Genomic DNA, 20,126 nt, shown 5'->3' with positions numbered 1-20,126 from the left:
ATTTTGTCATTTTGTTCTTGTATTTTCTTCCAAAATTCTTCTAGGGTGTTTTCTGTGGTCTGTCTCTCAATCCTTTGAAGATACCTAAATATCGTTCTTTTGAATTCCTTATCAAGAGTTCCAGTGCTGCTTTTTCCTCAGGGATGTGTTCTGGGTTTGTATCCTGTTCCCTTGTTTCTACCACTTTATCTTGCTTCTTTGTGTGGACTGTGATGGCTCTGTTATCTCCGAGGCATCGTGGTATTGTATTAAGATTTCTGTTAATTGTTTGTGAAGAGCAGCCAAGGGTGATTCAGGCTCTTATTGGTGGTTTTTTATTGTTATCCCATTGGTGGAGGAGGAGGAAGTGGATCTCACTCCCTAAGTGAAGTCGCAGGAGGTGTGGGTGTAGTTGTGTCTTATGGGGACTGTTGCTTTTTCTCACTCAGCTTTTTAGTCTTGCAGGTCTGGAGGGTCCTTGGGGTTGCTGGCAAGCAGAATGTGTTCTTAAGCCCCAGTAAAGTGTGAAAGTGCTGCCTCTTTAAATATCCAAAATAGTCAAGCCGCTTTTAAACGTTCAAAATGGTGGTGCCCTCTAGACTGGCAAAAGTCCACAGCGCAGCCTGTGTTTCTCTTCACCTTCTATGTTTGTTCCCCAGCCACCAGAGCAGTCCTCTGTGCAGTCCCTGGCTAGCAGGGCTGATTTTTAGGTTACTTCTTAGGTCTTACCACCCACTCGGGAGTCTCCAAGCTGTCTGTGCCATGCCATCTGGATTGCTCAGGATTGCTACCAGACCGCAGCTCCGTCTGTCTCCTTTTTTGGTATTTTCATGCAAATTCTTCTGCTACTTGGGGTTTCGTCCACTTATGTATCCTTCCCTTCATGTCTCAAGGTTCCAGGATTATCTTCTGTGTCTGTGTTAATTGGTTTCCCTTTTCTTTGTTGAAGAGGGTCTATGCAGTCTTTCTGCCTAGTCTACCACTGGAACTCTCTGTAGCAATTTTTTAAAAATTATAAAATTATTTTCCTCCCATTATATAAGTAACTACGTAGACATCAAAGAATATTTGGGCATTATCGTAATGTCAAACAAAAAGTTTGAAGTATTTGTAATCTCAGCACCCAGAGAAAAATGCTGTTAGTATTTTCTTGTATTTCTTTCGTTTTCTTTTTTCCTGTCTCAACTGAGCTTCCAAAATATTTCTTATCAAGGAGCTGATGTCATTGTGGATAAGAGTGTGTCTCCATAGGCAGATTGGCTGGGGAGACTTCTGGTGTTGCAATTTAGTAGCTGGGTGACCTTGGGCAAGTTTCTTCATCTCTCAGTGCCTCAGTTCCCTCACTTCTGAATTGAAGATAATAATTGTACCCATAAGCTTGTGGTTAAGGTTGAAGGATAAATATATATACAGCTCTTAGAGCTGTTGTTGGTGCATAGAAAGCACTATAATAACATTAGCCATTACTTTTTGACAGCTAAGCTTCACTTATTTAAGCCTTATGAACCTAAGATCTTAAATTTTCTTTCTTTCCTTTTCTCTCTCTTTTTTTTTTTTTAAGTTATAAGGCTGTTGTACTAGCAGCAAATCATTTTGGACGGTTTTTCACTGGTCAGATCACAGCTGCTGGAAAAGTACCTCCAGCTAAGGTAGGCAAACCTTTTAACGTTTCATCCAAATGTTCATTCATTAAGGCAAGAGAATGAATAGTTTTAATATATGTGCATGGAAGCAATGGTCAAAAAATCAAATGATATACTGCATTGGGAAAACTTGCTACAAAAGACCTCTTTAAAGTGTTAAATGGTGAATATGTCGCTTTGAGGACTCAGGTACTCCTGATCCAAGCCATGGTATTTTTAATTGCCTTGTATGTGTATGAGAAAGCTGGACAGTGAATAAGACTGAAGAAAAATTGATGCATTTAAATTGTGATGTTGGCTAAGAATATTGAATATACCATGGACTGCCTGAATGAACCAATCTGTCGTGGAAGAAGTAGAGACAGAATATTCCTTAGAAGCAAGGATGGTGAGACACTGTCTCATGTAATTTGGAAATGTAATCAGAAGGCACCATGTTATCAGGAGAAAGACATTGTGGTGAAGTAGAGCGTCGGTGAAGAAAAAGGAAGACCCTCAACGAGATGGATTGACACAGTGGTTGCAACAATGTACTGAAACACAGCAGTGACTGTGAGGATGTCTCAGGACCTGGGCAGAGTTTCATTCTGTTGTACGTGGGTGGTTATGAGTTGGAAACTTCTCAACAGCCCTTCCAACAACCATATACAGTTATTTTTAATGTTTGTTTTGTATTACCTTTATGCTGATGACTTTTGTGGCTTGTACAAATAAATATATAATGGAACTTCCAAAGCTTAACATTTTAGACTGCTTGAAAAATGGAATTTTGACTTTTCTGAAAGTTCTAATTTTCTTTCCTGTTTGGCCTTCCTAACTGGAATCTGTAGGGGCTCCCAGGCTAACTTGTTCTTTATAGCCTTGTTCTGGTTACCTATTGCCACTGTGACATGAGTACACCACAAATGGGAAGGCCTTAACAAACAGGAGTTTGTTCTCTTACAGTTTGGAGGCTTTAAGTCCAAGTTCAAAGTGCCAGGCTCTAGGGGCTGGGTGAAAGCCCCTCAGCTTTGGGGTCCGGCTCTGCCTCCTGCTCCCGGCCCACTGGAGCTGGAGGTGTGTCTTCACTCAGCTGCTTGCTGCTGAGGCTGAGAAGCCCAAGGTTGACATGTAAAAAGGCACAGTCCCGACGTTACCAAACCACACAGCAGGCCATTAACTTAAGTCCATTGTAAGTCCCAAGGTCGGCAGAGCATGGCAGGCTGCTGAACAATAACACAGTTACATGCAGGGACCAAATGTGCCATAGGCTAGAGACCATTCCCCAAGGCTTCTCCTTATATACAGGAAGCAGACCACGGTCCCTAAGGCAGCTACTCAGCTGCTCACGGTAGATCTCACTATGGAGTTGATTACCAGTCTTATCATGGGGAAGACTACATCCAGCTGCCCAGCCATTTAACCAGGCTCAGCCAAGTTGACACATAAACTGAACTACCACAAGCCTCTGTATTACTCTCCCCCCGCAACCAAGTGTCAAGATACCATTTAGCAAATTTTGGGTTTTATTGTGACAGTTTGTTTCATAGAAAGGGCTTTCTTCGTTTCCTTGCCTTTTCCCTAAATTTGGGTCAAGAAGACAGAAAATGGGAAGCAGTGCTAATCACTGGTTGAGGGGAAGAGTGCACTTTCTTTAATCTTGACTCAGAGCAGGAAGGAGCAGTTAGTGACTGTGGTAAGGACTGTGAGGTGAGAGAACAGGAGTACTGCATTGTGACCCTTCAGCACTAAATATACTTACTGATGTGGACACTTAACCCTTGGCATCGTAAACGTTGTCCTCTACCTGTCTACTGCCCTCTCTGGGTACAGGATACAAGTTTATTGGTGCTTCCAACTCTTACATACTTTGTTAAAGAAACCTGGAATTCACACACAAAAGAAATTTGAAGAAATGGAAAGAAAGTCATAGCAGTTTTGAAAAATATATATTGCTTTGAAAAACAGACCAGGTGAAGAAAACTAGCGAAAAGTATAAAAGAGGGAGGGACAAGAGAAGAAAAGAAGAAAGAGGGAGAAGAGAGGGACCAGTATGGTTATAAGGAATGAACACACAGTACAGCATTTTCTCTTTGCTTCTGTTTTATGATTTCTTTTGGGTGGAGATGAGCACTTACTTTATGGCATGGTTATTCTAAGATGTATTATTGTAAGAGATTTAAGGTGTTTAATATTTAATAAATAAAAAATCGGATATATGGTAGAAAATGATAACATGTTTTGTGAGGGTTACTGTCTCAGTAAGCAATACATAATGGATCATCAGGTTTAGACCTAGGGCTGTTCATCATTTTTTACTTTATAAATGTTTTCACTGTGTCAGTTGCAATTGTGGTGAAAGGTTCTTGGAGGGTGGCTTGTTTGATGCTGAATAAGAATTAGAAAAAAAGAATTTAACTTGGAGAGTGAATATAAACGAAGACTAAAGTTTTCTGGTTTAAGAGGAGGCCAACCTACTTAGCAAGGAAGAGCAGACACCACAGATGTGGTGTATGAGGTGATTACATTTTGACTTCTTTCTCAGAATCCTGAGAAAATGTCCAGCACTTGTGGTCTCCAGAAGTTCACTCTTGTTCTTAAACTGACTGAGTGTTTTAATGCAAAAATTTAATATTCAGCTCTGGTTGGAATCTTTCTAGAAGAACCTGGACATTGAGACAAAAGCTGCAAATATAAGGGATTAAAAAGTAAAACAAAAGACAAAAGGTTTAAAGAAAGAACCACCGAATAGCCTTTAAAAGGGGAAAAGTCTTTACTGAGAATTTACATTGCAGTTAAGGGATTTTGGTTCTATGTCAAAAGTATTTTTCTAATATTGAAGTATGAGATGCTAGTTAAGCTCACCAAGGTGCATTGCATAGTATTTTCTTTGGATTTCCTCTAAACATGGAAGGTTCTTGTCTAGAATGAACTAAAATCAATCGGTGGAAAGGTTATGATGTGATGGCAACAGAGATGTAGAGAAGGGGATGGAGGATGGATTGGGAGTTCTTTAGGGGTTAAAAAGGAGCTCTGGTAGTGTAGGTGAAGGCATTTATTTGGCTGCTAACCAAAAGGTTGGTGGTTTGAACTTACCAGCTGCTCTGCAGAAGAAAGATGAGGCAGTTTGCCTCTGTAAAGATTTACAACTTTGGAAACCAATGGGTTTCACTTTAAGTTGGAATCGACTTGATGGCAGTGAGTTTGGTTTCTTTGGTTTTAGAGGTTAAAGCCGACAGGAGTTGCTGATGGATTGGAGGTGGAGCTGTGGCACAGGGAGGACTCAAGGTGACCTTTACATTTGGGCTTGAACAGTTGTGTGCACCGTTAGTGCCCCTTACTGCGGTGGGGAAGCCCAGAGATGGAGTGGTTGCCAATGACTGGAAATCAAGGACATTGTTAAGGCTGTTCGTTTCCCTTGCCCTTTCCCCTACTCTTTCTTGAGTATATGTGCATGATGTTCCAGGAAGTGGTCAGTGCTTTTTTTACATTCTGTCCTTGAAGGTATTTTGATTGCACTATGACCGATGTTAAGCAGCTTTCTCAAAGTCACGCAGAACTAGTTTGCAACAATCAGGATTTGAACCTAAGCTCTCTGTTTCTGTGTCTTTTTCTTTACCCCATCCTACAGGGAAAACCTAAATTTCTGTTGTAGGACCTGTATTGTTTTAATCTTGTGGGATTTAGCCTTTTAAATTAGGGAATTGATTGTAATTTGCTGATTCAGGATAACTTGGCCTAGTCCTGTGATTTATTTTTCATCCTCGTTTGTTTGTTTGTTTAGCAATGGTGGGGCTTCAGGTGTGGAGCAAGGTTGCAGTGTTGATGCCTTGAAGCCCTGGGCCTGCTTGCTCCCTCCTGTCCTTTTGTCTTCTTTTCTGTAGATTTACCCCTTCCCCCAAAGAAATGGTCATCAGCAACAGCAAAAGCTTAGCAGATCTCTGAGACAATGCCTGGGAATACAGTTTGACTAGTCTAGTCTTTCTGAAAAGGCATGTGGGCATAATGGGTGGGTAGGAATTTATAAGCTTTGCTTTTTGTGTGGGTGGCATTATTTTCCATAGGAACAAGGAGTTCAATTGAAAGTTTATGGGAAGTTTAACAGGGCTTTCTCTGGAAGGCCTCTTCTTTTTTCTTTTAATGTAATTTGGGTGGAAGTTTACAGAGAAAATTAATTTTCTGTACAACAGTTCATACATACTTTGTTTCATGACATTGAGTGTAATCCCCACAACACAAGAGCTCTCTTTCCGCTTGCTCCCTGTGGTTACCTTTTCCCTGTGTCCTTTTTTATGCATTCCTGCCTTCTGAGCTAACTCCCTGTGCAAATACTGCTCTTCTGTTCTCCCATGGTTGTTCATTCTAAGGAGTGCACCTACCTGGTGTAAATGTTCACTTTATATGCCTGTTTATTGTTTGGCTTGAAGCCACAGGATGGAAGGTGCTTTCTTTCTTTTTTTTTCCTCCAATTTTTATTGTGATTTAGGTGAAATTTTACAGAGCAAATTCACTTTCCATTCAGCAGCTCACATACACTTTGTCTCATGACATTGACTGCAATTTCCCACATTGCAACAGCTCGCCTCCCACTTCTGCCCCATAGTTACCTCTTTCCTGTGTCCTTCTCTCCCATGCACTCCTGCCCCCCAAGCTGTCTCCCTGTGTACACACAGCCCTCTATTCTCCCATGATTGATCTCTCCAAGAAGTATATCTACCTAATGTAAATGTTCAGGTCATATGCCTATCTTTTGCTTGGCTGGAAGCCACAAGTAGTTCAGTTCCAGACCTGAAGGACAGCTAGGGGCCATAGTCTCAGGGGTTTCACCAGGCTCTATCAGACCAGCAGACCTGATCCCTTTTTTTTTTTTTTTTAATGATTCTGAGTTTTGTTCCACATTTTTCTCCCACTCTATCCAGGATCTCCTATACTACATAGATGCCCCTCCAAGTGATTGACAGTGGTAGGATGGGCACCATCTAGTTCTTCTGGTTTCATAGTCATATAGGCTGAGGACTGCATGGTGTACCAGTCCCTTAGACTAATTATTTCCATGCATCTTTGGTTTTCTTCATTCTTTACTTGGGACGAGGAGAGACCCATCATTGCCTCTAGAGGGCTGCTTGCAAGCTTTTAAGATCCCAGTCACTACTCCTCTGGAAGTCCCTTTCTTGAGTGCAGACAACATTGTTCTTATTTTGTTTCTTAAAGAGAAGAGGAGGCTTTTGTTTCTGAGGTATTCTTGGTTCTCTTAGCCCTGATCTTTCCATGGTTATGGAGATTAACTACATTGCTTTGGGTTTCAGGTACAGATGGTTCAAAAAGATTGAAAATGATGTGGTTGATTGCAGCTGTTTCTTTCACAAACCTCACGCTGAAAATAGACGTTGGCATAGATGTTTCACTAGACTTGTACCTGTCTTCAAAGCTTATTTTGATATTTTATGGACATGGGAAAAATCTTAGAATCTGAGTGGGGAGAGAGAATTAGGATGCCACCTGGGAATTTTAGTAGAAGTAGTTTTTAGTCTGTGCGAAAGATGGTGTTAATCTTTTACATATGTAGTACTGATCTTGCTGTATTAGCTTTTACCCTGAAAGCTGATTGTCAGGCTATTTTTAGATGAAAGTTGTTCACCTTTCCAGCAGTTGTTCTTTTGGTAACAATTTAAACACAGTGGTGGTTCAGCTCAAGAGTGGTCCATCCACTGAATTATTGAAGGCTGATCATTATCATGTCCACCACCACCACCACCACCAGCAGCAACAGCAGCATTTATTGAATGCTGTGTTCCAGAGATACATGGCACATATCTTATAATTTTTTTAGCTTATTACTTTTGGATCCGTCACTTGTCTGTCAGTTTGTTGTACTGTGGTGGCTTATGTGATGCTTATTCCAGCTGTGATGCTGGAATCTATGCTGCCGGTATTGCAAATACTAGCAGGGTCACCCATGGTGGACGTGTTTTAATGGAGGACTTACTACTGACAAAGATCAAAGACTACAGCCTCCAGTGTGGATTGCATTTCAACATAAAGAAATAAAAAGTCCCCACTGCTGGACCAATAAGCAACACCATGATAAACACAGAAAAGACTGAAGTTATCAAGGTTTTCGTTTTGTTTGGGTCCACCATCAACAACCATAGAAGCATGAGTCAAGAGATGAAATAATGTATTTGTGGTAGAGAAAAAGAGACTCCAGATTCAAACAGGTCCAATGGAGATGGTTTTATTAAGCCTTTGACAGGATAACTACAAAACAGAGACAGTCATTCAGGATGTGGGACCATCAGCATGTACTCAACATAGAAAGCTGAATGGAGTCCACTGAGTCACGGCCATGCAGCTAATTATATATGATAGAAAATGAAGAGAATCATCACAAAATCATGATTGGTGGCAGATTGATTCATCACTGTTGCAGGAGGGACTGTGGAAGTGGGGAAAAGACGGTAATTGGGAAACATACATAATTGAAGGTTAAAAAAAAGGGTTACAGGATTAGTTCTTGGCCTTGACTACCTGTCTAGGTGGTGGTCTGGATATGACTCATACCCATGTAGTCTGAGTCTTACCAGGACCTCAACTTTAATTTAAATTAGAAAAGGACACACTCAGGCAAGTTCCCTAGTTTTTTGTGTGCGCATAATCTACTTTCAACCACATTCTTCCTGAGGGCAAACTGCCCCTCCATAGGTTTGTCCTGGAACTTGACTATGCATAGCCATGTTGTTGTTGTTGTTATGTGCTGTTGAGTCGGCCGCTACTCATAGCGACCCCTCCTTGGGTTTCCGAGGCAGTATCACTACGGAAGTAGGATTGCCCAACCTTCCTTCCGAGGAGTGGCTGGTGGGTTTGAACCACCAGCCTTCTGGTTAGCAGTCAAGTGCCTTAGCCACTATGCTACCAGAGCCATAGTGTTCATTTAAAGGTCAGAAAGAACTCAACTGGGGTCTGAACTTATATCAAGACTCAAAATACAATTGGGGCTCCCACTGTAGACCGCACAGCCTTCCACAAACCCAAGTGCTTTAGAATTTAAGCTCTGATGTGTATTGCATTGGGCAGATCTTCTGCAAAAGACCTCTTTAAAGTGTTCAAAAGCAAAGATGTCACCTTGAGGACTAAGGTGTGCCTAACCCAAGCCATGGTATTTTCAGTCACCTCATATGCATGCAAAAGCTGGACAATGAACAAGGAAGACCAAAGAAGAAGTGATGCATTTCAATTACGGTGCTGGTGAAGAATATCAAATATACCGTAAACCACCAGAAGAATGAACAAATCTGTCCTGGAAGAAGTACAGCCAGGATGCTCCTTGGAACTGAGGATGGCAAGACTTCCTCTCACATACTTTGGACATGTTATCAGGATGGACCAGTCCCTGGAGAAGAGCATCATGCTTGGTAAAGTATAAAAAACAAAACAAATCAAACCCACTGCCATCAAGTTGATTCTGACTCATAGTGACCCCCTTTGGGTTTCCAAGGCTGTAAATCTTTACAGATGTACATTGCCTCATCATCCTCCTGCAGAGCAGCTGGTGGGTTTGAACCACTGACCTTCTGGTTAGCAGCCAAATGCCTTACCCAATATGCCACCAGAGTTCCTTTGGTAAAGTATAGGGTAAATGAAGACAGGGAAGACCCTCAACGAAATGCACCCAGCGGATGCAACAGTGGGCTCAGGCATAGCACCAATTTTGAGGATAGTGCAGGACTGGGCAGTGTTTTGTTCCATTGTGTATAGGGTCTCTGGGAGTTGGAACTGACTCGACAGCACCTAAAACAACAATACAATTTTTGGATCATCAGATTATAATGCTTACAATAGCTTGTAATTTTTCATAGTCTATTACTAATAGCTTGTCAGTTTTCAGTTAACAGTAGCTTTTATTAAAAAAAAGTAACAAGTTCTATCTCCTTTTCTAGATTCTGATCATTGGTGGTGGTGTTGCGGGTCTTGCTTCTGCAGGTGCAGCAAAGTCTATGGGTGCAATTGTTCGAGGATTTGACACGAGGTATGTGGTTTCCTAGTGATTTGCATTAAGATGAAACCTTTGTGTTTTGGGTGGACATTATGCTTTTCTTATAATTTATAAGTTAAAGTAGCACATTGAAAACTGCTCCATAAGCTCTTTATTTGAAAAATGTTTCCACTTTCTGAAAGCTAACTCAAAGTGAAAATATATTATTTAGCAGGAAAAAATATCTGAGTAGGGATCAAACTTCGGTGTATTATAGATAATTTAAAAAGAATAAACAACACTGGTCCATGAAGAACATAAGTGATTTTTGGAGTTGGCAACAGTGAAATTCCTTTTGTAACTTACCTAAGTAAAAGTTAGAATTCCCAATACTTTTTTTTTTAATACCAGAAAAAAAAAATGATCATAAAAGTATAACCTGCTTATAGGTAAAATGGAAACATTCCAGTCTGAGAGACCACTTTTGATTGTATACCTTTCGCTATATTTAAAAATGTGTATGTAAGTGGTCCTGTATTAAGGGGCCTAAAACACAAACTCTATTTTAACCACTGGCTTCTCTTCAACATTTACCTTAAGAGCTGCAGCTTTGGAGCAGTTCAAATCCCTTGGTGCTGAGCCCTTGGAGGTAGACTTGAAGGAATCTGGTGAGGGACAAGGAGGATATGCAAAGGAGATGTCCAAAGAATTCATTGAAGCAGAAATGAAACTCTTTGCTCAACAGTGTAAGGAAGTTGATATTCTTATCAGTACAGCACTAATTCCAGGTACGTTATTGAGTAAATGCTGTCTACAATGTACTTTTATTAATGAATTTTTCAAAATGAGGGTGAATAATTGTTTCACATTTTAGATTCTTTAAGTGAAGATTGATTCTTATATTATGAAAGTGCTGAAAAATGAGATAACCCAGTAAAGACAGAAAAAGACAGGATCACCTTTATTTCCAGCCCCTAGAGATAAATCATTAATAATTTTGTATATGTATTTTTCCTCTGTGTATTTTTATGTGGCTGTCTTCATAGATCATCCTCTGTACAATATACTCAGAAGCTGTTTTCTTACTTTAAACTCTTCATAAATTGATTTTTAGTTTATTTCTGTTCTCCTTGCAAATATACTGTATTCACCTTAAGGAATACTAAACAGTACTGAAAAGTATGAAGAAAAAACCCACAGATCCTCTGAAGTTTTACCAGAGATGATTTTATTAATATTTTGAGGATCGTTTTTTTTTCCACGTATGAGAGGAATATATATGTGTGTATTCAGAGATTTTCTAGGGCGTATTTTGTACTCATGGATATGAGACTTTGTGGCTTGCTTGCTTTTTTTTTTTAAAGTGGCTCTTAAAAGAGCTGTTGGGGTTCAGAGCAGAGGTGTTTGCTTGGTGAATTTACTTGGTGCTGGTGTACGTGGTTATGGCCTTGGTGCCCTTGGACACGGCGTGCCTGGACAGCTCCCCAAACAGGAGCAGGCACACAGCCGTCTGGATCTCCCTGTAGATGATGATCGAGGTTTGTTGTAATGTGGCAGACGAGATGCTGGAAAATGTCATTAATGAAGAAGTTCATGATGCCCGTGGCCTTGGACGAGAAGCTGGTGTTGGGGTGAACCTGCTTCAGCACCGTGTGCACGTGCACAGAGTAGCTCTCTCAGTGGCTGCGCTTTTGCTTCTTGCCATCCTCCTTCTGCACCTTGTTCACCGCCTTTTTGGAGCCCTTCTCCGAGGCTGGAACTGACTTGGCTGGTTCAGGCATGACCAAAGGAAGTGATGATCAAGGATCAAGGAAGAGAAAAAGAGTGCTCTGTTGCTTTCTGGGTATTTCATTTGACATCTTTGGTTTTTCGGGAATTACTGTGAAAAACAAATGTGATCTCAGGAATTACTTTCAAGCCTTTATAACATCCTCTTCTGAAGAAGATTTTGTACTCAGTAGATAATTGATGCCAAATCAATAAGCGTTTATTAATCAGTAAATAGTAGCTTGCCCCTGTTCCCTGATCTAGGGAAGATTTGGGCAGCGAAGAAACTTCACCTTTTGTACACTTACCTCCTCTCTTCCTTGTTATTTTCTTCTGTTGAATAATGGCTGCCACATTGGCTAGAATTTTTTTTTTTCCTTCGAAGAGATCCAGAAATACTGAGAGCTTAAAGGTTTGTGGTTGGCTGGTATTAGATCCTACTAAAGGAGTCTCACTTTCTCTAGGGAACTGGAGAATTTGGAGAAGTTGCTTTGTAACCTCATGAGTTAGACATTCTCTTCCAGGAACCTTCTGAGAGATTACAGGAGAAAGAAGTGCTTTCTGTGCTCTCTTTCTTCCCCTCTGTTTACCCAGGTGACAGGTGAGCAGTCTCTCCAGACACCCTCACCCCACTGGAGCTGACTAGGTGAAGCAGATCGGTGGGGTGGGGGCGTGGTTTGGAGTGTCACTAGGGCTTAGCCTATGGAAGAACCTGTAAGAGTAGAGATGACTGGTCACTGGAGGTGGATGCAGGTCAGGCCAGCTGTGGTGCAGGGGAGGAGGCTTTGTTAAATTCATCATTACCACTGGACTCGTACCCATGAGTGGCCAGGAAATATTTTAGAATGTGTCCTATCCTTTTGAGGCATTGGCTTAGCTGTTAAACAGGTGGTTTTGAAGAAGGGGTAGTATGGCCTGGGTTGTAGCCACTCTCTGACCTCTGAGAGGTTGTACATTGTACATTGAGGAGAGGAGGGGTTTTATCTGGTCTTCTCCCTCTCTCAGGTATCCTTAGTGCACCCTGCAGCGGTCTCCCTCAGGTATCCTCAGCACACCCGGCAGTGGTAACCATCTTCTGTTGTTGTTGTTATGTGCCGTGGAGTTGGACCCGACTCATAGCACCCCTCCTTGGGTTTCTGAGGCAGTATCACTACAGAAGTAGATTGCCCAACCTTCCTTCCAAGGAGTGGCTGGTGGGTTTGAACCACCAGCCTTCTGGTTATCAGTCAGGTGCCTTAGGCACTGTGCTACCAGAGCTCCTAACCCATTTTCTAGTGGGAGTGATTTGTTTTATCCCAGAAGGCTGGCTAGATATAAAAAGTAGCCAGTAGAGGGCACTAAAACGTTTATTCATGGAGTACAAGAGGCCAGGAAGTTAGTATTTGTCATTTCATACTCTGAATAAAGAATTGAGGATAACTGAACATAATAAGTAGAATTATTACTGATTTTAAAGCTAGAAGTGGGTGCTAGTACACAAGACTTCTTATATACTGCATATTGATTTTTAGAGCCTCTCGCCCATACCAAAAAAAAAAAACAAAAAAAGCATCCCTGCCGTCAAGTCCGTCCTACTCATAATGACCCCTCCTTGGGTTTTCAAGGTGTTATCACTACAAAGTAGATTGTCCATCTTTCCTTCCGAGGAGTGGCTGTTGGATTTGAACTGCCAGCCTTCTGGTTAGCAGTCGTGTATGCCTTAGGCACTACACCACCAGAGCTCCCCCGCATAATATTTTTTATAAGTATTTTACAGTGTGTGCACTTTAGTAAAAGGTCAAATTGTATAACAGTCTTAAAGAAATACTGTTTTATTAGTCTATTTTACTTAATCTTTCTTGTTTGTAGCCTTTTTTTTTTTTTTGTTTCTAGCTTTTTTTGAGGCCCTGATCTCTCTCAGGACAATAAACATACATAAGGCCCTTGCCCGGTGGGGTGTTCTAGAGCTCTCCCTCAGATGGCTGTTTTCTTTTTTTCTTAAAGCTTTATTAAGATATAATGCACATGCCATGTAATTCACCCATGTAAAGTGTACAATTCAGTGGCTTTTAGTATATTCACAGTTTGCATTCATCATCATAATCCAATGAAGAATATTTTCCTTACCCCTAAAAGAGCCCCACACCACTTAGCCATCACCCTGTGTTCTCTCCATTCTCCCCCAGCTCTAGGCAACCACGCCTCTACTATCTGCCTCTATGGAGTTGCCTATTCTGAACATGTCATACGAATGAAATCACATGATCTGTGCTCCTTTGTGACTGACTCCCTTCACTTAGCATAATGTTTTCAAGGTTCATCCTTATTGGTACTTCATGGTACTTCATATCTTTTTTATTGTCAAATAATATTTCATTTTATGAGTATATTACAATTTTTTTTATCCATTCATTCATCAGTTGAAGGACATCTGAGTTATTTCTCTTCTGGCTATTAGGAATAATGCTGCTGTGGAACATTTATGTACATATTTTTATATGGACCATATGCTTTCATATTTCTTGGGTATATAATATACCTAAGAATGGAATTGCTGGGTCATATGGTAACTATGTTTAACTTTTGAGGATGCCAGATTGTTTCTACAGTGGCCTTTAAAAAAAAAAAAGAAAAATTAACGAAAATATTGTAAAGGTCATCTTTCCAAACACCTTTTATAACTCTGGGGGTGGGGGGCAGAAAACAGAACGCATGAGCATGTAAAAGACTTACACATTTTTTTCTCCAAGGATAAGGATCCACAAACATACCTCATCCTACAAAGTGAAAACACAAATGCCCTTTGAAAAGTAGTCCTTGGCAAGGTATTTTCACCAGTTTTTGTCTTTAGCCTTAGCATGAATTACCTGATGATGTGTCTAGACTCTCAGAATAGAGGTTTTTTGATCATAAAAGTTTTCCTTAAGTGGATTCAAAGAAGATTAAATCAAATGTTAGAAATTCTCAAAGCTAAGCTTCCTTAGGCAGGGATCCATGGAAAGGCTGTACTAAAACCTGGCATGGGACAACAACTTTGAAAGAAGGATGCAGGCAGATAGCTAGTTTCATGTTGCAACTTTATGGAGGTGGGTTTGAAAAAACAATCACCTTATACTTACTAATTATGTACTTCCATGGAATAAAACATTTCTATGGCTAGCTAGCGTTGTATTCATAGTTATTTAGTACTGACTGTGCGTTAGGCACATTACACCTAAGTTTAAATGAGAATCAAGTGTGTTGTGGAGCACATACGAGATCTATCCTAGCAGAACAACCTTCTGAATTTCAAATCTATCTTGATGAATACCTGACTAAAAAATGCATAAAACATCCTTGCTGTCACCTTCCTCACCTTGGTCCTTTTCCTTTAATAATTTAATTGATCCATAGCTACTGGATAGCCTGGGCTATTGTTTAATAACAGTGACAGTATGTTGGACCACTTGGCAGATATGTTATTACCAAATATTTTTTCCCAATCTGTAGGTTCTCTTTTGACTCTTTTGGAGAAGTCTTTGGAAGCACATAAAAATTTAATCTTCAGAAGGTCCCAATCATCTGGTTTCTCTTCTGCTGTTTGTGCATTTTGAATTATGCTTGGTAGTTTATTTATGCCATGTACTAGGGCCCTTAAATTTGACCCTAAATTTTCCTTGAGGAACTGTATAGTTCTAGGTTTCACATTTAAGTCTTTGATCCATCTGGAGTTCGTTTTTGTGTGTGGTGTGAGGTACAGATCTTGTTTCATTTTTCTGCAAATGGATCTCCAGTTTTGCCAGCACCATTTATTAAACAAACATTCTCTTCCCCATTTAATGGATTTTGGGCCTTTGTCAAAGATCAGCTGGCTATAGGTCGATGGATCTGTATCTGGGTTCTCAATTCTGTTCCATTGGTCTATGTATCTGTCATTGAACCAATACCAGGCAGTTTTGACTACTGTGGCTGTATAGTAGGTTTTGAGATCCGGCAATGTGAGACCTCCTACTTTGTTTTTCTTCTTCAGTAGTGTTTTGCTTATCCGAGGTCTCTTTCCTTTCCATATAAAATTAGTGATTGGTTTTTCCATATCCCTAAAGAATGTTGATGGGATCTGGATTGGGATTGCATTGAATGTATAGATTGCTTTGGGTAGAACTGACATTTTCACAGTGTTCAATCTTCCTATCCATGAGCATGGGATGTTCTTCCATTTATGTAGATCTCTTATGGTTTCCTGAAGTAGTTTTTTATAGTTTTCTTTGTAGAGGTCTTTTGTGTCCCTGGTAAGATTTATTCCCAAGTATTTTATTTTTTTGGTAGCTATTGAGAATGGTATTGATTTCCTTATTTCTTTTTCAGCAATCTCTTTGCTGGTGTAGAGGATTCCAACTGATTTTTGGATATTGATCTTATATCCTGTGTTGGACCACTTGGGTTCCTAGCATCATTAGATAAAGCTCTCTAAGTTGATCAGGGTTGTATCATCCCCTATTAACTGCACTTGCTATAAAGTTTGCTTTCCTTGGTAAGGTATTTGTGGCCTTCTGTGTTCTAGTTCTGATTAGCATTCAGTCATTATGTTCAACTGATTTCCTACTCTCTGGTTAAGACATTTGGCTGCTAATCAAAAGGTCAGTGGTTCAAACCCACCAGCTGCTCCACAGAAGAAAGATAAGGCAGTCTGCTTCCGTAAAGATTTATAGCCTTGGAAACCCAAGGGGGGGGGTTGCTATGAGCCAGAACCAATTTGATAGCATTCAGTTTCTTCTTCTTGAGCCAGAACCAATTTGATAGCATTTAGTTTCTTCTTCTTCTTCTTCTTTTTTTTTTTTGGTGTGGGGCACTGATTTCAGTAATACTGGCTGCTATTATCTTAATAGGCTAAAGACTTTCAGGCTATTTGTACATATTGTTCTTTCTGCTTGGATTGATTTCCTTGCCCTTCTCTGTCTTTTGAAATCCTACTCAACTCAATTACCACTTCCATCGTAGTTAGTATCATCTCTTCCTCAGGCATAAATGCTCATTTTTCTGCACTCATAGCCCTTTGCCTGAGCCTCATGCAGCAGTAAGGCTGAGGCCCATAACCTGTTGGTTGTCCTTTTTCCTGTTGAGTGCACCAGGAGGGTTTGCTTTCTCTCTGTCTTGGTCAGTGCTTAGCATAGGGCTTTGTATACAATAGTGGCTCAGTAAATGTATGCTGAATGAATAAATCTTGGCACCTTCCTTAGGTCTCAGTACAGTCCCTTTTATTTTGCAGTGCTAGTCAAGGAAAGGAGCCCTGGTGGTGCAGTGGTTAAAACACTGTTGTAAACTGAAAGACTGGTGGTTCAGACCCGCCAGCTGCGCCACAGGAGCAAGATGTGGCAGTCTTGCTTCTGTAAAGATTTACAGTTCTACTCTGTCTTATAGGATTGCTACCCACCAGCCACTCCTTGGAATGATGGTTGGGCAATCTACTTCTGTAGTGATACCGCCTCATAAACCCAAGGAGGGGTTGCTATGAGTCAGATTCGACTCCCTGGCAGTGACTTTGAGTTATGAGTTGAAATCCACTCAGTGGCATTGGATTTGTTTTTATTTGACTCCAACAAAAGATAGAATGTTCTGTTGACTCACTTTTTGATAGGAGCACTGCAGAGGCTGACTTAAGAGTGGGAACAAAGCTTTCTTAGATTATTCAAAACTATGACACATGTCCAGTTTGCAATTTGAGGTGCTTAGCTAGAACTCCTCTGACTCGACAGCACACAACAACAACAACAACAACAGCTAGAGCTCCTAGGAGGTTGAGTTGTTGTTATTTGCTGTCAACTTGGACCTGACTTGGGTTTCCGAGGTAGTATCACTACAGAAGTAGATTGGCCAACCTTCCTTCTGAGGAGTGGCTGGTGGGTTTGAACCTCCAGCCTTCTGCTTAGTAGTCAAGTGCCTTAGGTACTAGTCAAGTGCGTTAGGCACTACGATTGAGTTAGGAAGTAGCAAAACGTGTGTTTGGGAAATAGAAATTATTGTATCAGCCGGGAAAGAAGATATTCATTACTTGGTTATAAATTGTAACTCCTTAGAATATATGTATTGACTCCTTTTTTAGGCATAATCTAGATAAGGATGACTGCTAACCAGAAGGCTGGCGGTTCAAACCCACCAGCCACTCCTCGGAAGGAAGATGGGGCAATCTACTTCCGTAGTGATACTGCCTCGGAAACCCAAGGAGGGTCGCTATGAGTCAGGTCTGACTTGATGGCATGTAACAACAACAACAACAGATAAGGATAACAGTACTTTTTGTTTTTTTTTCTATACTAGTCAGGGTCTGTAAAGTATACCTCTCAGAGGATCCTTGTAGTGATTTTTCATGACTCTTGAGAATTGGGAGGGGAGTGTTTTCCCTGGATATGCTAGAGTCTTATGTTTATGAGAGTGAACCTGAGAAAGTTAGCCATCTCCTGCAAAATCCACATTGTCTCTTTGACATGGAGTAGAAATATATTAGAAAAGAATGACTTTATGTAATAATTGTCAGACTTGTAATTTCAAGCAAGAGAATAATTGATACAAGCAATATACTCTCTATTTGTGAAAATAGACAAAGATAATCTTTTGATGACTATAGGAAATTTTCCCCAAAGGTAAAGATTTATTTCTCAGATTAATTTTTCACTTGTTCTATAAGCATTATGATCTGATAGGACAAAACTGTATGCTAGAGATAAGTGATTCCCAACTCTTTTGGAATTACAGGACTTTTTATTAACCATCTGCTTTATCTATCATCCTCCCTTCCTTTAAATTGATTGTGTGGAATTTTCTAATACTGCTTTTACAAAGTTTGTTTTGAGAATTTTAAATAACAGAGAGAAATACTTAATTGTTGCAACATCAAGAATTGGTAACCACAGGCTGTCTGCACACCTCTTGATGGCTTTCAACACAGACAGGGGAATGTGTCATCAAGAGGAAGATACCAGAGTTACAGAGTTTTCCATTGACATTTATCAATCTTGACTTCTTAGGGTGTGTTTGAGCATACTCAGTGAGTGACTAGGCCAAATTTAACAAATTTTCTGTTAGGAAATTTATTACACCATATTATATTCTGGTTTGGTCTGTTATTTCTCAGAAAGTGTGTTGCAAGATTGGGAAGCATGCTGCTTCCTCCCTGACCGACCCTGAGTTGAAAAGGATTTATTTGGAGGCCGAGGCCATCTCTGATATAGTTGCTGGTCACGTACCAGTATTACCCACCGTATGTATTTTTATTCTTCCTTCTTTGCACTTTCCCAATACTTACTTGTACTTCAATATCAGTTAGGCTAGTTTAGCTTCCGTAACAAATGGAGCCAAAAATGTATGACGACTCAAACACTGTAGAAGTTTGTCACTTGCACATTTAACAGTAATGGGCAGTTTTAAAGATTGGAGGGACAGCTCTCCCTCACATGGCCATCTGGGGGCTCAGGTTCCACCAGTTGCCATCATCAGTATGTGACTGTAAAGGTCACTCTGAGGACTGTCTCTAATTTCAGCCAGCCAGAATGGACAGGAGCATGAAGGAATATGCATGTGAGGCTAGAAGTGGCACCCATCACTCCTGCTCATGTTTTCTTTGCTAAAGGGTAATCACAGGGCCAAACCCAGCTATGAGGAAAGTTGGGAAGTGTTACCTAGCTGGGGCCTGGGAGTAAGAGAAAGGCATAGATTTTGGTGAGGAGTTAGCAGCCCCTTTCCCCTTCTCCACTTTGTAATTTTATTTGCTTATGTTGGGCAATCCTACTTCCGTAGTGATAACTGCCTCGGAAACCCAAGGAGGGGTCGCTATGAGTCGGGGCCGACTCGATGGCAAAACGACAACAACAACAACAACAACAATCTTTTGTGAGCTCTGGTGGCATAGTGCCTCTAAGGCCTTTGACTGCTAACTGGAAGGCTGGAGGTTCAAACCTACCAGCCACTCCTTGGAAGGAAGACTGAACAATCTACTTCTATAGAGATACCGCCTTGGAAACTCAAGGAGGGGTTGCTATGAGTTGGAATCAACCTGATGGCAGTGAGTTTGGTTTGGTTTTTGGATGTTTAAGCTATCCATTGGAAATCAATGGGAAGATCATGGATTAACCGGACCAGATAACCCAGAAAACCAAACTGACTGCCACTGAATTGATTCCGAGTCATAGCGACCCCCTTTGGGTTTCTGAGACAGTAAATCTTTACAGAAGTAGACTGCCAACTTTCAGGTTAACAGTCAATTGCCTTAGGCACTATGCCACCAGAGCGCTTTTAGAACCAGATAGGGTATATTAAAATTGCAGTACTATAGCTTAATATAGCTGGTTTATCCCTACAGATTCCTCATCTCTGAAATGGGGATCAAAATTGCTACCCGGAAAACTTACTTTGAGGAGTAGATGAAGAAAAAGCCCAGTATACGGTCCAGCATGTCCAATATTCGTGTAATTTTCCTTTTCTTCCATCAATGATGGCTGGTCTTATGAAGGATACTCAGAGCTGAGGGATACTGAGTTTTTGCAATGGGGAGTCCAGACATTCTCAAGGATTAGATTGAGGGATGAAGATCATCCCCCAGATCTTCAGGCTCATGGATCTACTTGTGAAGTTACAAAACCAGCATCCATTATATGGTAATCTGACATGGTTTCCCTGGGGAGAAATATGATTTACTTGTTCTTTATCTGCATTTTCTGAAGCTATTCATTTTATTAATGCTCTCTGGAATTTAAGCCTCGAGTTGCAATATTGAGAGATTCTATGGGCAAAATATTGAATGATGCAGGAAACATCAAGAGAAGATGGCAGGAATA

General features: G+C 40.6%; 1 protein-coding gene and 1 pseudogene across 1 annotated transcript in view; one reads left to right on the top strand and one right to left on the bottom strand.

Annotated features, from left to right (window-relative positions):
• Positions 1-20,126, top strand: part of NNT (nicotinamide nucleotide transhydrogenase) — a 185,687-nt gene that overhangs the window by 42,221 nt on the left and 123,340 nt on the right. The window contains exons 4-6 of the mRNA XM_007954018.1: positions 1,541-1,628; positions 9,539-9,627; positions 10,174-10,361. Coding sequence (XP_007952209.1) covers positions 1,541-1,628; positions 9,539-9,627; positions 10,174-10,361 — 365 coding nt within the window. The remainder of the gene's footprint in view (positions 1-1,540; positions 1,629-9,538; positions 9,628-10,173; positions 10,362-20,126) is intronic.
• Positions 10,991-11,354, bottom strand: LOC103208328 (annotated as a pseudogene).

Source organism: Orycteropus afer, unplaced genomic scaffold, assembly GCF_000298275.1.
Source record: "Orycteropus afer afer isolate SDZICR_OR568_19922 unplaced genomic scaffold, OryAfe1.0 scaffold00425, whole genome shotgun sequence".
In the NCBI taxonomy this organism is placed as follows: Eukaryota; Metazoa; Chordata; class Mammalia; order Tubulidentata; family Orycteropodidae; genus Orycteropus; species Orycteropus afer.
This window is presented reverse-complemented; position numbering and strand designations above follow the sequence as displayed.